Consider the following 13,578-nt stretch of genomic DNA (forward strand, 5'->3'; position numbering starts at 1 on the left):
AATAAGTTCTAACTTTAAAATAATCAGTCTTTTTCTAAATTCTGTATTTATTATAACCAAAAATGCATTTCAACTCAATACTTCATTTTTAGTGTATAATGATTATGGAGAACTGGCCCTTGATAGCTTTTCTTTGACCTAAATTTGTTGATGCTCAGTGGGAGGGGGAATGCTTAATTTCTGGGTGGGCTTTGCTATTAGTGGATGTATCTCTGTGGTTTACTGCAGAGTGGGGTCAGGATGCCTCAGGATGGCGCCCAGTCATCATTGTTCCAGCCAGTGTGGGCAGTAAGGACCATTTTCCTGTCTCAGTCCTGCAGGGCTGATGAGATGGAATCTTTAGTCTGTCTCTGTGGCAAGACTTCCTTGGCCAGAGCAAGTGGAAAACAGGCAATTATCCAAGTATCTGAGGTAAATGTGTGTTTTGCTGCCCCAAATACTTGAAAAACTACCTCAACTATTCTGGCTTGACTCTGATGATTTGGACACAGATCTTTCTGCCTATATAACTTTATCTCTTTTCTGGCTCTTTTCTCATGCTTCTGTGGAAGGGCGGGGGGGCGGTGTCAGGGTGTATGGTGAGGTGTGTATGTTACATAAAATCTTTATGTCTGTTCTTTTTAATTTCATAGTGTTAAATTGATTAATTTAAAAGTCCTGAATTAATTTTGACCTGGCATAAGAATAATTTTGAATATAAATCCATATTTTCTTATTTAATAATAACTTTGAAAATAGGACTTCTTGAACACATTGTGAACATTTATGCCAGCTACCACAGAAATCTAAATTCTGATTTAGCACAAAGAGTTCCACAAACTTTTAATATGACAACAGACTTTCTTTCCTGTTGCCTTCACGAATATCCAAGGTCCCTTAGTTAATTACATAAATAGTACCCTAAATAATCCAAGAGTTAGTGGTTTAACCTTTTTCTGATGAATGTCTTTGGATTTATCATTTCCCACAATGTTTTTAAAATCAAATTACTTTTTATTATCATATACCAGATAATGGGAAGGGGAAAAGAAGCAAAGCTGAAATGAGTAACTTGCACTACTTAGGAGAAGTTAGCAAAAGTAGAATTTGTTCTACCAATTCTAGAATAGACATGGTAATCTATCTGGCATGATGAGTCTTACAAATTAACTACAGATTTTATTTACCCACACTTTTTGGAAGAAGCTTAGTACAATGAGGCTCAAGATGATTGTTGGCCACTAAGTAGATGGGTGATACAAGGGAAGTCCCTTTTAGACTCCAAGTTTGTAAAATTAAGTGATGAGAATTGTCTAGATAACCTTTAGGATTAATTCTAGATTTAGAGTTGTATTTTCAAATTTGAACATAAATGCATATAGTTACTATGAAGAAGTGGGAGGGGGAAAAGATGTATTAATAAACAATGCATGATTTGCTGATAACAGAACCATGAGAATACTCTTATCTGAGACAAAGAAAATGTTTATCTATTCCATATTTCTTAATGAAAGAGCACTAATTTGTCTGGACCGACATCTCCAAATAAATGCATCAGAAATAATGTTGTCTGGACAGTGAAGAATGGTACGCTGTGGATATGAACGCTGCTAATGTAAAACAGCTGAGAGTAATAAATACTCAAGAGCACTTTCCACAGAAAAGACTTTTAGTGAACCATTATAACAGTTTAAAATATAGCAACATTATTCAGACTAAAAAATATATTGACAGCTTCCATCAGGCTATTTATTTGGCTATGTTACCTAACTTTTAGAGTTTTAAAGTGGTTTAGTCACCAATCAAAATGACCTCCGTATAACAGAATCTGGTAACCATGTCATTAGGCCAAGTAATAAAAACTTTAATGAAATAAAGATGACATCTAACTTATATCCCTCTACATTCTGCAACTGTATTTTGATCTTAGAAGTAAAGTGGAAAGCTGTGTGTAGACACACACACACACACAAACACACACACACACTCTCACATGGTATTCCTATCTAAATACAAATCTACATAAGACGAAATGAGTATAAGCTTCTAATATAACAATATAAACAATACAAACTTACTTTGGGGAAAAATGATTTACACAGTTTTCATATTATTGGCTTTAGTGTCAGCTACTTTTTCCAAAACATTTTCAAATTCCATATAGCATATGTTAGGGTTGAGAATTAGACCAAAAGAAAATGTTTAGATAGTAAAGGCTTTTTTTTCTTTTGTTTGTTTTCTGAAATCTCACACTTCAGTTACGAAGTATTGTTTAATATAGCATATAATACATAAAAGTATAATGTATAAAATATAATCCTGATTGCATTTTCTATTTTGTCAATATTAATGGCAAACAAGTTTTGTTCATCCAGGTGTCAGGAAAGTGTTCCTAACAGCCAGTAGCATTGCCAATAATATTTATAACACAGCAGAAATATCAGGGAAAATAGATATATACAAGTCAAAGCCTAATTTCTCTTTTGTGGCATAATTTTATGGTCCATTTTTGAATGTTGTCCAAAAGTGCACTCATGAATGAGAATTTAGATTTGGCAAGTTGCATATGTTTCCACATGTGCTGCCGAATAAATCCTACAAAACCTTTCCCTCTAAATGACACTCTTTCAGCTGAAGAGCTTTAAGTAATCTAGAAACATCTTAAAAGAACATTTCCATCGGACTATTCACAAGCATCAAACACTTACTTGATGAAACAACCTGGAATACACTCTTATGGAACCTAAGAAGTAAAAATCGTATTACAACAAAAAATGAAACTTGTATCAATCCTCTTGATGTGGGTTTTTATGTTAAAGCCCCCAAGACATCTGAAGTATAATAGCTGATTATTTTTTTAAAACTAAGACAGAATAGCTTTGAACTATAAAGGTCTTTTAAGTATTAAGCAATTCATAGTGGTTTGAGTTCCAAATCCCTTTGGCTGTATTACACAAACCTCTGTTTTAATAGGTTGATTCTGAAATTACTCCTTTCACTGACAAAATATTATCAATATTTCCAATTAATGTCAATATATGTTCTTCGCAGAAAAAAACCTTTCACTAATATCTCCTATAAACAATTTAAATGTCATAATACCAAGAACAGCATTAGAATCTCTTATAAGTTTATCTTAATTTTTATATTAGTGCTCTAGCTGGGGTTTTGCTTTCCATTTTTTTTTGTTTTTATCTTGTTTAGTTCGTTTGCTTTCCTTAACTGTTGATACATGTTTAGGTTGAGTGGTCCTGTGGTTAACTATGGAGTTTTAAAATCTAACTCTGTCTTTCTTAGTATGACTTAGTGCCAACTTAAATTATTCAAGAATGATGATGGGAGTAAGAAAAAAATCCATGGCGTTAACCCTATTCTCTCCACCAGAGCTGCCTTCCCCATTCCCATGCTGCTCCTGGCCTCTGTGGCAGAGCTCCCTTCCATGGCTTCCAGCAAATGTGATTATCAGTTTCTCAATTGTCAGCTGATTAACTTCTATTTGGTTTGCATTGGACAAACTAGAAGAAATGAGAACATTACTATCTTTTTGAAACACATTTTGAAATTAATTGACCCCCAAAATACATTTTCCATAGATTCTCTTGAACAATAACTTCCAGCTATAATAATTTTACCAGTTAGTGACTATTTCATCACAGTCTACTTTGGAGCTTGTTAAAATAGAGATTTGCCAACCCAGGCCAGGTTTAAATATTTGGTCGCCTTCGAATGCTATTAATTTGATGCCCTCCATAATGATATTCTTTGAAAATGTATTCAATATTTATTTAAAGGAGAGACTGAGAGATAAAATGGGGAAAAAAATAGAAGAAAGTTTTAGGGCAGGGACCAGAACTTACCACTCTCCTCCACTGCCTTCAGGAATTCACCTCTGATCCCAAAGCAAGGCCCACTCAGTGTTTTCCAGCCCCCGAGGTTTAACTGGACCCACCTCCTTAGAAGGCAGTTTAGTGGCAATCACCTCTTCAGGTAATCACTTGTTACCTGTGGGTGTGCCACACTCCATACCTTCTAATCATGTTATACTATCCTTGAAATAAGTTCTATAAGTACCTATTTAATATTTTCTTTATATTTTCAGTGTGTTTATGTCTAGCAATTTTTAAAAAAGACTTTTTATTTTGAGGTGATTATAGATTCTCATGCAATTGTGCAAAATAATACACAGAGATCCTGTATACCCTTCACTCATCCCCCACTATAGTAACATTTTGTGTATCTAAAGTACAACATTACAACTAGAAAACTGACATTGATATAACCCACCAATCTTATTCAGATTTCACCATTTTTTCATGCATTCATTTGTGTGTCTGTGAGTGTTTACTCAGTTCTAAGCAATTTGTATTTTTATCATATGTGTAGCCTTGACCACCACAGTCAAGCTACAGAATACTTTCATCACAAGGATCCCCCAGGCTACCCTTTTGTAGCCACAGTCACTTCTTTGTCTCTCCCTCCCTAACCCATGGCAACCATTAATGTGTTCTTCATCTCTGCAATTTTGTCATTTCAAGAATGCTGTACAAATCAGCATAACTCCCTTGAGATATATCGAAGTTGTTATGTGTATCAATAGATCGTTCCTCTTTCATTGCTGAGTAGTATTCCAAGGTATGGCTGTATCACAGTTTAACCATTCACCTGCGGGAGGGCATTTGGGTTGTTTCCAGATTGGAGCTATGATGAGTAAAGATGCTATGAACATTAGTGTACATATTTCTATGTGAACCTAAGTTTTTATGTTTCTGGGATTAATGCCCAAGAGTGTAATTGCTGGCTTGCATGGTGAGCACATGTTAGTTTTGTTAAAACCACCATACTCTTTTCCAGAATCTCTGTCCCATTTTATGTTTTCACTAGCAATATGTGAGTTACTCAGTTTCTCTGCATTCTTTTCAAAAAATTTTAGCCATTCTGATAGGTATGTTATGATATATACCCAAAATTGGGTTTTAAATTTACATTTCACTAATGGCTAATAATGTTGTACATCTTTTCTTGTACTTATTTGTCAATTTTATATCCTGTTCAGTGAAGTGTCTGTTCATGTCCTTTGCCCATTTTCATATTGGATTATTTGTTTCCTAATTTGAGTTTTGAGAGTTCTATCTAACAAATTTTGTATCCAATATGTGGTTTGCAAATATTTTCTCCTAGTCTGTAGCTTGTCTTTTCATCTTCTTCACAGGATCTTTGGCAAAGCAAAAGTTTTTCATTTAGATAAAGTCCAGTTTATCACTTTTTCTTTTTATGCATTGTGCTTTTGGCATCAACCCTAAGAACTCTTCACCTAGTTCTCGGTTCTGAACATTTTCACCTACATTTTTTCCTAAAAGTTTTATAGTTTTACATTTTACATATAAGTCCATGATCATTTTGAGTTAATTTTGTGTAAGGTTTGAGGTTTAGGTCAAGGTTCTTTTCTTAAATTGTTTTTGCCTATGAATGCCCAATTGTTCCAGCACCATTTCTTGCAAAGATTACCCTTTGTTTTTGCATATTTGTTAAAAAGTTAGTTAGGCATATTTGTGTGGGTCTATTTGTATGGCCAGTGCTGATACACTATCGTCCACCAGCACATTCTTTCATTTGGTTTTTTTTTTTTTGGTTTTGCTAAGCCCATCTCAGAGGCATTAACTCAGAAACTGCCAAAAAAGGGCTTAGAATTGTGTATTTAAATTAGCCATATGGTAGATCTGATGCACAGCCAAGCGTGGGAACTCTGTCCAAAGGTTACACAAAAATTTTTCATTAACCTTTCCTGAGAAGGTTGGTGATGAGGAAATGGGCAATAGCAGGTGACTCTGACTCTTTTTCATTAAACTTATTAAGAAATATCTAACATTTAGGAAAAGTTATCAAGAATAAGAAAATGACCACCCATGTACCCACCACACACTTGAAGAAAAATAAAACCATTAGTTATATGGATGCAGCCTCTTGTGGAGCCTGTTCCTAGTTAATGACATCCTCCTCCCTCCTTTCCCCCAACCCCAGAGGTAACCACTCTCCTGTATTTCATGATTATCATTTTTATGTATTCTCTATATTTGACCATATAAGAGATGCACTACATGTGCATATGCACACACACACACACACACATACATAATATATACATACACGTACATGCCTGATTTGTTACTATAATAGAAATCTGAAGTAAAAGCAACTAGCAACTTGATCAGAGGGCAACTCATCCTTCTCACCAGTCTTTAAACTCAGACCAAAGCATCTGCAGTCTGGCTTACCTCAGTTTGTTTACGCTATGTTTAGGATATTTGTGCCTCCCACCCCCACAAAATTTTTGTTGAAACCTAATCACCAATATAATAATATTAGGCCTTTGGATGTGATTAGGTCATGTGGGGAGCCGTCATGAGTGGGATTGATGCCCTTAAAAACAGTGAGAAGGTGCTGTCTGTGAGCCAGACAGCAGACCCTGAACTACACAACAAATCTGCTAGCTCCTTGATCTTGGACTTCACAGTCTCCAGGATATGAGAAATAAATTTATGCTGGTTATAAAGTTACCCAGTTTATGTTATTTTGTTAGTTCCCAAACAGACTAAGATGGCTTAGATTTACCCAAATGTTTACTGGCTTCTTTATTTACCATGCTTTTTGGCATTTCAGAACTTCATTCTGGGGTTACTTTCCTTTTTCCTGAATTTCACCCATTCCTTTAGAAGTAAGAATTTCTTGGGCAATAAGCTCTTTCTGTTTGTCTTCATATAACTTTAATTTTTTTCTCATTACAAAATGATAGTTTGTCTAAATATATACTTACTGGTGGACAGTTATTTTTCTCTCAGCACATGAAAGATATTACTCCAGGGCTGTATTGGTTATCTATTGCTGCAGAACAAATTACTCCAAAACTCAGTGGTTTAAAACAACAATAAACATTATTATCTCTCACAGTTTCTGTGAACTAAGAATTCTTGAGTGTCCTCATTAAATGGTTCTTCATCAGGGTCTCTCTTGAAAGTAATAATGAGCATCAGCCACGGATGCAGTCATCTGCAAGCTTAACTGTGGCTGGAGGCTCTGCTCCTGAGATGCCACACTCACATAACTGGGAAATTGGTGCTGGTTGTTGGTAGAAGGCCTCATTTCATCCTCATGTAGGTGTTTCCAGAAGAATGCTAGAATGTTTTACCACCTAGCCTGAGAAATCACATACAGTCTTTTCTGCTGGCACACAGACTAAGTGTGAGAGAGATTACACAAGGGTTGGTACATCAGGAAGCCAGAATAACTGGGGGCCATTTCAGAGGCTGGCTCCCCAATAGTCTTCTAAATTTTAGGGCTGCTGCTAACTAGTCTGCTGTCAGTGTATTGTTAGATCTTTGCAAATTAAAGAAAAAGAATTTTTTCTCTCTTGTTGCTCTTATAATCTTTTATTTGTCTTCAGTGTTCTATAGTTTTACTTGTTTTTACTTATTTTTATGTGTTTCATTGTGATTCTTAAGTATGAGAAATCATGTTTGTCACTAATTCCTCCAAATTTGTAATCATTATCTTTTTGAAAATTATTTCTCTCCCACTTTTATAATCTAATTTGACAAATATTAATTTCTCATTATATCCTCAATGTCTTAGTCTCTTTTTCACAATTTTTCCTTGCTTCTCTGTGCTATAATATAGTGATTTCCTCATATCTAATTCTTTCCTGATCTTTCTCTAATGTGTTGTTTAGCCCATCTCTTGAGTTTTTATTTTCAATCATTATGTTTATCATCTATAACTATTCCTCTTTTTTTCAAAACTGTCTCATTTTTATGGTACATTGTTTTTGATTCATTTTTATCATTTCTTCTCTTATTTTCTTAATGATTTGGACATGGTTATTTTTACTCTTATTCCAATGATTAAACTCTCTGAACTATTCTGGATCTGAATTGTATTGTTTTGTTTTCTACTCTCTTGATTCTCTCTTATTATGGCTTGTTTTCTTATATGAATTTTTGTTTTTTTGCATGCTTTCATATTTTATTTATCTAAATCTGTTGGAATCCTGATGCTGGCTTGAATGTGACCTATTTCAGAAAGCATAATCTTTTGCTTTCACTGGTACTGTGAGAAAGAATGTTTATTTATTTATCTTCATCTTCAATTTTATATATTGGATTTCCAGGACAATATTGTTTGAAGGAAGTTTACTCTTGCAAAAATAATCTCTGTGCTATAGAAAGATTAGCAGAAATATTTCAAAAGTGAACAGATACAATTCATCCATGTAACAAAAGGACGTGTACCCCCTTAACATTTTGAAATAAAAATTATAGAAAAAGGAAGCTTCGGGGAAAAAAAGTGAAAATTACATGGTCAATATGATCCTATGATTTGAAGTTGTTTGCAGAGCCAAAGGATCAGATGATGTGTGCCACCTTTCTAATCTCTACTCCTTGAGCATCTTTGGACCCAATTAGTAGATAAATAAATTGAAGTGTGATAGTTTTCTACAAGTATTTATGGCTTCTACAAAAAGACAATGGTTCATATCTGATTACTGGGGCCATTTTGTATAGATAGTTTTCAGTTGACAACAATTGCTATTGTTTTCCTTTTTTCTCAGTCCTGCCATACATAACACAAATAAAATGGGGAGTGGGTTTTCTCTGGGTAAAAGGCTCCATGAGACAGAGCCAAAGCTACATTTTCCTTTGACTACGTTTTCCCTATCTTTTATTTTAGTTTTATATTTAGAGGCACTCAAATTTAACTAATTGATTTCATTCTAAGCTCGATTTAAAATAATAATGCAAGACATAGCCTATAACACATTTTTTTCTCTCATACAAATCACTTTCATCAGGCTTTACACCCACACTCAGCCATCCACAATTACAAGTACACACACACACATGCACAAGCTGAAGAAGGCAACAACATTTTTTACTATGTATTAATTTCCTTCAAGATAACATGGACTAAGAAATCCACAGTCTTAATTATGTCTGGATATTTCTATTTTTGTATCAGTCTTCTGATAAGGCATAATAGTTTATGTACAGAACTAGTTTTTTGTTTTTTTTTTCAAAAAATTTCTTAGTGATTTTTAGAGGAAATTTCTCCCCCCCCCCACTCTGTTTACTGTCCCTGTCACAGCACTAATTTCAGCATCTGCAGTTCAGATCACCAATACGTGAACATGAATTAGAATTAATCCATCTCAAATTTAACAAGTTCTTACACGTTTGTTATCTACTAGTAATACATAACATGTTTAATATGTTTTGATGAAAAGATATAATTTTGAAGGATTGAGTGCAAATTTAATCTTTCATAAGCAATTAAAAATGTAAATATGCTATTAGATCTCACTGTGCAAAATTCATTAGTTTTATACACTTCTGAATAAAGTGAGTAATCATCCTTTCATTTCTCTTTTTAGAGCCTCTAGATGGGGAAAAAGAGCTGAGGAAATCTTATGAAAATTATAAATCTTCTAAGGAAAATGTACATACACATGGAATTTTCCAATTTCTGGAGGTCCATGGTCCCCTTAAAGCTTGCCCATGGACTACAGGTAATGATTTCCTGAACTAGATAAGAAGCATAGTTAAGTGATTAAATAGACCAATAATAATACTCCTTGAGGCAGAGTATGTCTTATATATTACTCACAATTATTATAAGAAATTAAAAACTGTTTAACTTATATCTTATGATTTAAATACATAAAGTATATTACATCTACTTCACATATATGTTTTTGTGCAAGTTCTACAGAAATATATTTGACTAATTACAAATATTTTTTGATATAAATACCTTTTCTATTATTAGAAATAAAGCTTGAAGAATGTTTATGACTCTGCTGACTTTAACAGAGATAGACAATACTGTTCATTTACTTGTATAGTTTTATTGACGTCCTGCCATAGTGCAGGGGCTTAAAATGCTCTATCATATTTCTACTCAACGTCCTTGCCGGGTTCCATTGCTTTAAGTCTACAGTCCCCAATCCCTGGGCTGCAGACTGGTACTGGTCCATGGCCTGTTAGGGACCAGGCCACAGAGCTTCACTACCACCACCCCCCACCCCTGCCCCGCCATGTGCGTGGAAAACTTGTCTTTCACAAAACTTGGGGGGTGGGGGGCGGCACACAGCAGAAAGTGAGTGGCAGGCCCACAAGCGAACAAAGCTTCATCTATATTTACAGCCCTCCCCATTGCTTGCATCATCACCTGAGCTCTGCCTACCCCCCAACCCCAATCCGTGGAAGAATGGTACAAAAAGTTTGAAGACCTCTGCTTTAAGGCATTTTTCCTGAGACTAAAAGGGAAACCTTCTTTTATTTCCACATAATATCTACTACAATTTCTTTTTATTGGCTTTACCTCTATAAAAAATACACATGGTGCTGATTATTAATTATGTAAATATGGGTGGATAATAACATTACTACTTTTGCATTTATATCTGTAAAACTTCCTTTTCCTTCTAAATATTACAGAAGTTTCTACGGTGTTACTAAAAGGAGGTTACTACAAAGTAATCCTATGAAGACACCGATGTTCATGCATAACATAACCTCTATTGTAATATTAGTGCTAATTTTTTTAATATGCAAGCAATTCAATTAAATATACAATGAGGCCATTACCAGAAATGGCTTAATAGCTAGTGTCTGACTAGAAAGAATAGTGAACTAGTCCCTCACCTGATAACTCTTGAAAACAGTTGATGTCCCAGATAACAAAATACTGGAAATACTAAATCTAAATGAACTTTCATTGACTTAGAATTTTGTCACCTTGTGGTTTTACTTATTAATTTTCAATAAGTGGTCTGCAGAATGAATTTCTAAGTTGATCTGGATAAAGAAACTTCAGCTAGACTTGTTATTACTCTGTTGGAGAGCATATTCAAATGGAATATAAGGCTGCTGAGCATTTTTCCAATGTCGCTTAGGGACTCCATATTAACACGCTTTAGAGGGAAATGCAGGAGGTGTATGAGATTGAGTGAAATTACATTGACCCAGATCTGGAAGGGATATTAAAACAAAGAAACCACAGATATTGTTTTATTATTAAATAACTAATTATTTGTCTGATAGCACAAAAATTGACAGCAAAATATGCAATTAAATATAGGTGAATAAATATTTTTAGTAGATGGAATGTGAAAAAATAGAAATTTTAACATGAAACTGAGACAGAGAGAAAATGAGAGTTATGAATGCAAAGGAACTCTGCAATTCACGAAAGATTAATAAACATGCATACATGAATTTTCCAACTTAGTAGAGGAGATAATTCATGCATAGATTGCTGTAAAACACATTAAGACAGCAATAAACATTATGAAAATTCTGAAGAGAGAAGCTCACATTTGGAACATCAGACAAGGAGTCATGAACTTAGTAATACTCGAGCCAAGCCTTGAAGGATGGATAAGATTTGGTCAACAGTGAGAAAAGGATGTGGATGGAATACTATGAACCATGAACTGACACAGAAGTACTAGGGTATTTTTGTGGATTAGTTGGACAATTGGAGTTGGTTATAAGGAGTTATGAGACATTCAAGATAAACAGACTGAGGTCAACACATGGAACTTCTTGGATGCTAAGCTAAAGGGAATGGTCTTCATTCTATAGACAGAGAGTGAAGATCTGATTAATGATTTTAAACAAGATTTGGGACATGTTCCAAGCTAGCCTCACTGCTACAGCAGAGGTGGGTAGCAAAGGAGTTGTATTTTCAATAAATGGGTATCCCATCACATTCTCAATTATATTATTTATAAGAACAAAGACACCAATTTGAAAATCAGCAACAAACAGAAAGATGATACATGTATAAATTAACTTTTTATTCTAAGATGAAAGTGATAAATATATAACACTTGAGGTTATAGCAGACATCATCAATTTTTTTTATAAAAATATAAAAAAGGAAACAGCACTATTCTCAACACACTAAAAAAGTATTAGCAGGAAATGAGAACTTTTGGTAAATACTAAAAAACACAAACATTTAGTAGGGGGCATGTGGTATAACTTTGTAGAAGATACGTAGTTAGTAAAATAAAGAAAATCATATTGTTTACTCCTTGTCTGTCATACACCATTTTTAGGCATGGTTGAGAAGCTTAAGATTGACTCTTCGGTATGGGATTGGGACTTTAAATATGTAAGAATTCAAAGTAGGGTTACCAGAAGATTGTGCATATTTATGCACATCAAATACCTTTGGTTTTGTAATTTTAAAATGTTAAAACTCTTACCTCTCACAACAAGGTCAGCTGAAGCTGAAGAGTTGTCCACAATTGTCTGAGCAGTGCATGTGTATCTCCCAGCATGCTTTAGCTGGGCATTTCGGATCAGTAGCTCCCCATTGGAATCCAGCTGATAGCAAAAACAACAATTATTTAAATCAGTACATTTCTTTTCACCAACTACCTGGCATTTAAGGTACAAGAGGTAAACTTTTACCCCTTTAAATGACACCATTTAAAGGAATCTGTTTTAGATATCCTAACTGTATGTCCTTCCTCAAGTTCCTTAGACTCTGGGCTTCAGTTTCCCAACTGAAAAATAAAGTAACTGAATTAATTGCATAAGGTCTTTTTTTTTAGCTCTAATATCCTTAGCTTTCTATTATTTCTATAATGAGACAGATATCTTGAGGGCTATACTGAGAGAAAACCAAGGGATGAAACTATTTTGTTGATATCTTTTAAAGAGAAACGTTAAAGTCTAAGAATCTTAGTGCTAAATCTCAATGAGTATAAATAAATGCTATAACACAAGGCAGAATTATTAATTTAGTTTCACAAAGCTGATCTAATAGACTAATTTCACAATGTACCGTGGTTCATTTTAAAAAGGTACTAAAGGGGGGAGCCAAGATGGCGGACGAGAAAAGCCGCCAGTCAGAAGGTCTCTGCAAAAAAGACAAATTTTAGAAGAAAGAGAAAAAAAATAAACTAACAGAGAAACATAGATTGAGTGAGGGTCGGAAGGAAGCGTTCCTGAAACTACAGGAGACTCCATGGGAAGATGTTGCAGAGCAGAACTGGAAGGAGAAAGGTCCCGAGAGGCTTGGAGACCAGCGACAAGGGTAGGTGGAGCGATTAACTTCCCCCTCCATTGCATCTCCAACTGCTGGTGGCTCCTGAGTGGCTGGAGAGACCTGCCCACACCAGCCCAGAGATGGCTGCCACCAGAGAGCAGTGGCCTCTTGCAGACATGGCACCAGGCTCCCAGCCCCCTCGAGGCACCTCCTGGGACACAGACCTGAGGCTAGCGGCAGACGCCATAGTGCTCCAATCTCAGCTTCCCCCTCCCTACCCGTGGGTGCCCAGAGAGACAATTTAGCCATCACACGGAGGCATCTCCAAGGAATGGGCCTTTCCTTTTGGGGCCCTACAGCAGACTGAGGGGTACTCAGACTGTGAGTTCCCTACCCGCCAGCCCTCCCAGGTGCTGCTGGCCTGGGGACTCCAGGAGAGTGGGGAAAATCCCAAGATGGAGTGAAATAGATCCAGCTTGGAAACCCTGTAGCTGATTGAAGACCAGCACCCCTTCCCCTGGCAGGATCAGAGATTGATCTCCAGGG

The 13,578-nt window shown here is 35.4% G+C and overlaps 1 protein-coding gene across 3 annotated transcripts in view; it reads right to left on the reverse strand.

The window, feature by feature from the left end:
* The window catches only part of CNTN1 (contactin 1), a 311,761-nt gene that overhangs the window by 125,586 nt on the left and 172,597 nt on the right, over positions 1-13,578 (reverse strand). For all 3 annotated transcript variants that reach the window (XM_012638402.1, XM_012638403.1, XM_012638404.1), the window contains one exon: positions 12,245-12,365. In XM_012638402.1, coding sequence (XP_012493856.1) covers positions 12,245-12,365 — 121 coding nt within the window. The remainder of the gene's footprint in view (positions 1-12,244; positions 12,366-13,578) is intronic.

Source organism: Propithecus coquereli, unplaced genomic scaffold (assembly GCF_000956105.1).
Source record: "Propithecus coquereli isolate 6110/MARCELLA unplaced genomic scaffold, Pcoq_1.0 Scaffold13, whole genome shotgun sequence".
Lineage (NCBI taxonomy): Eukaryota > Metazoa > Chordata > Mammalia > Primates > Indriidae > Propithecus > Propithecus coquereli.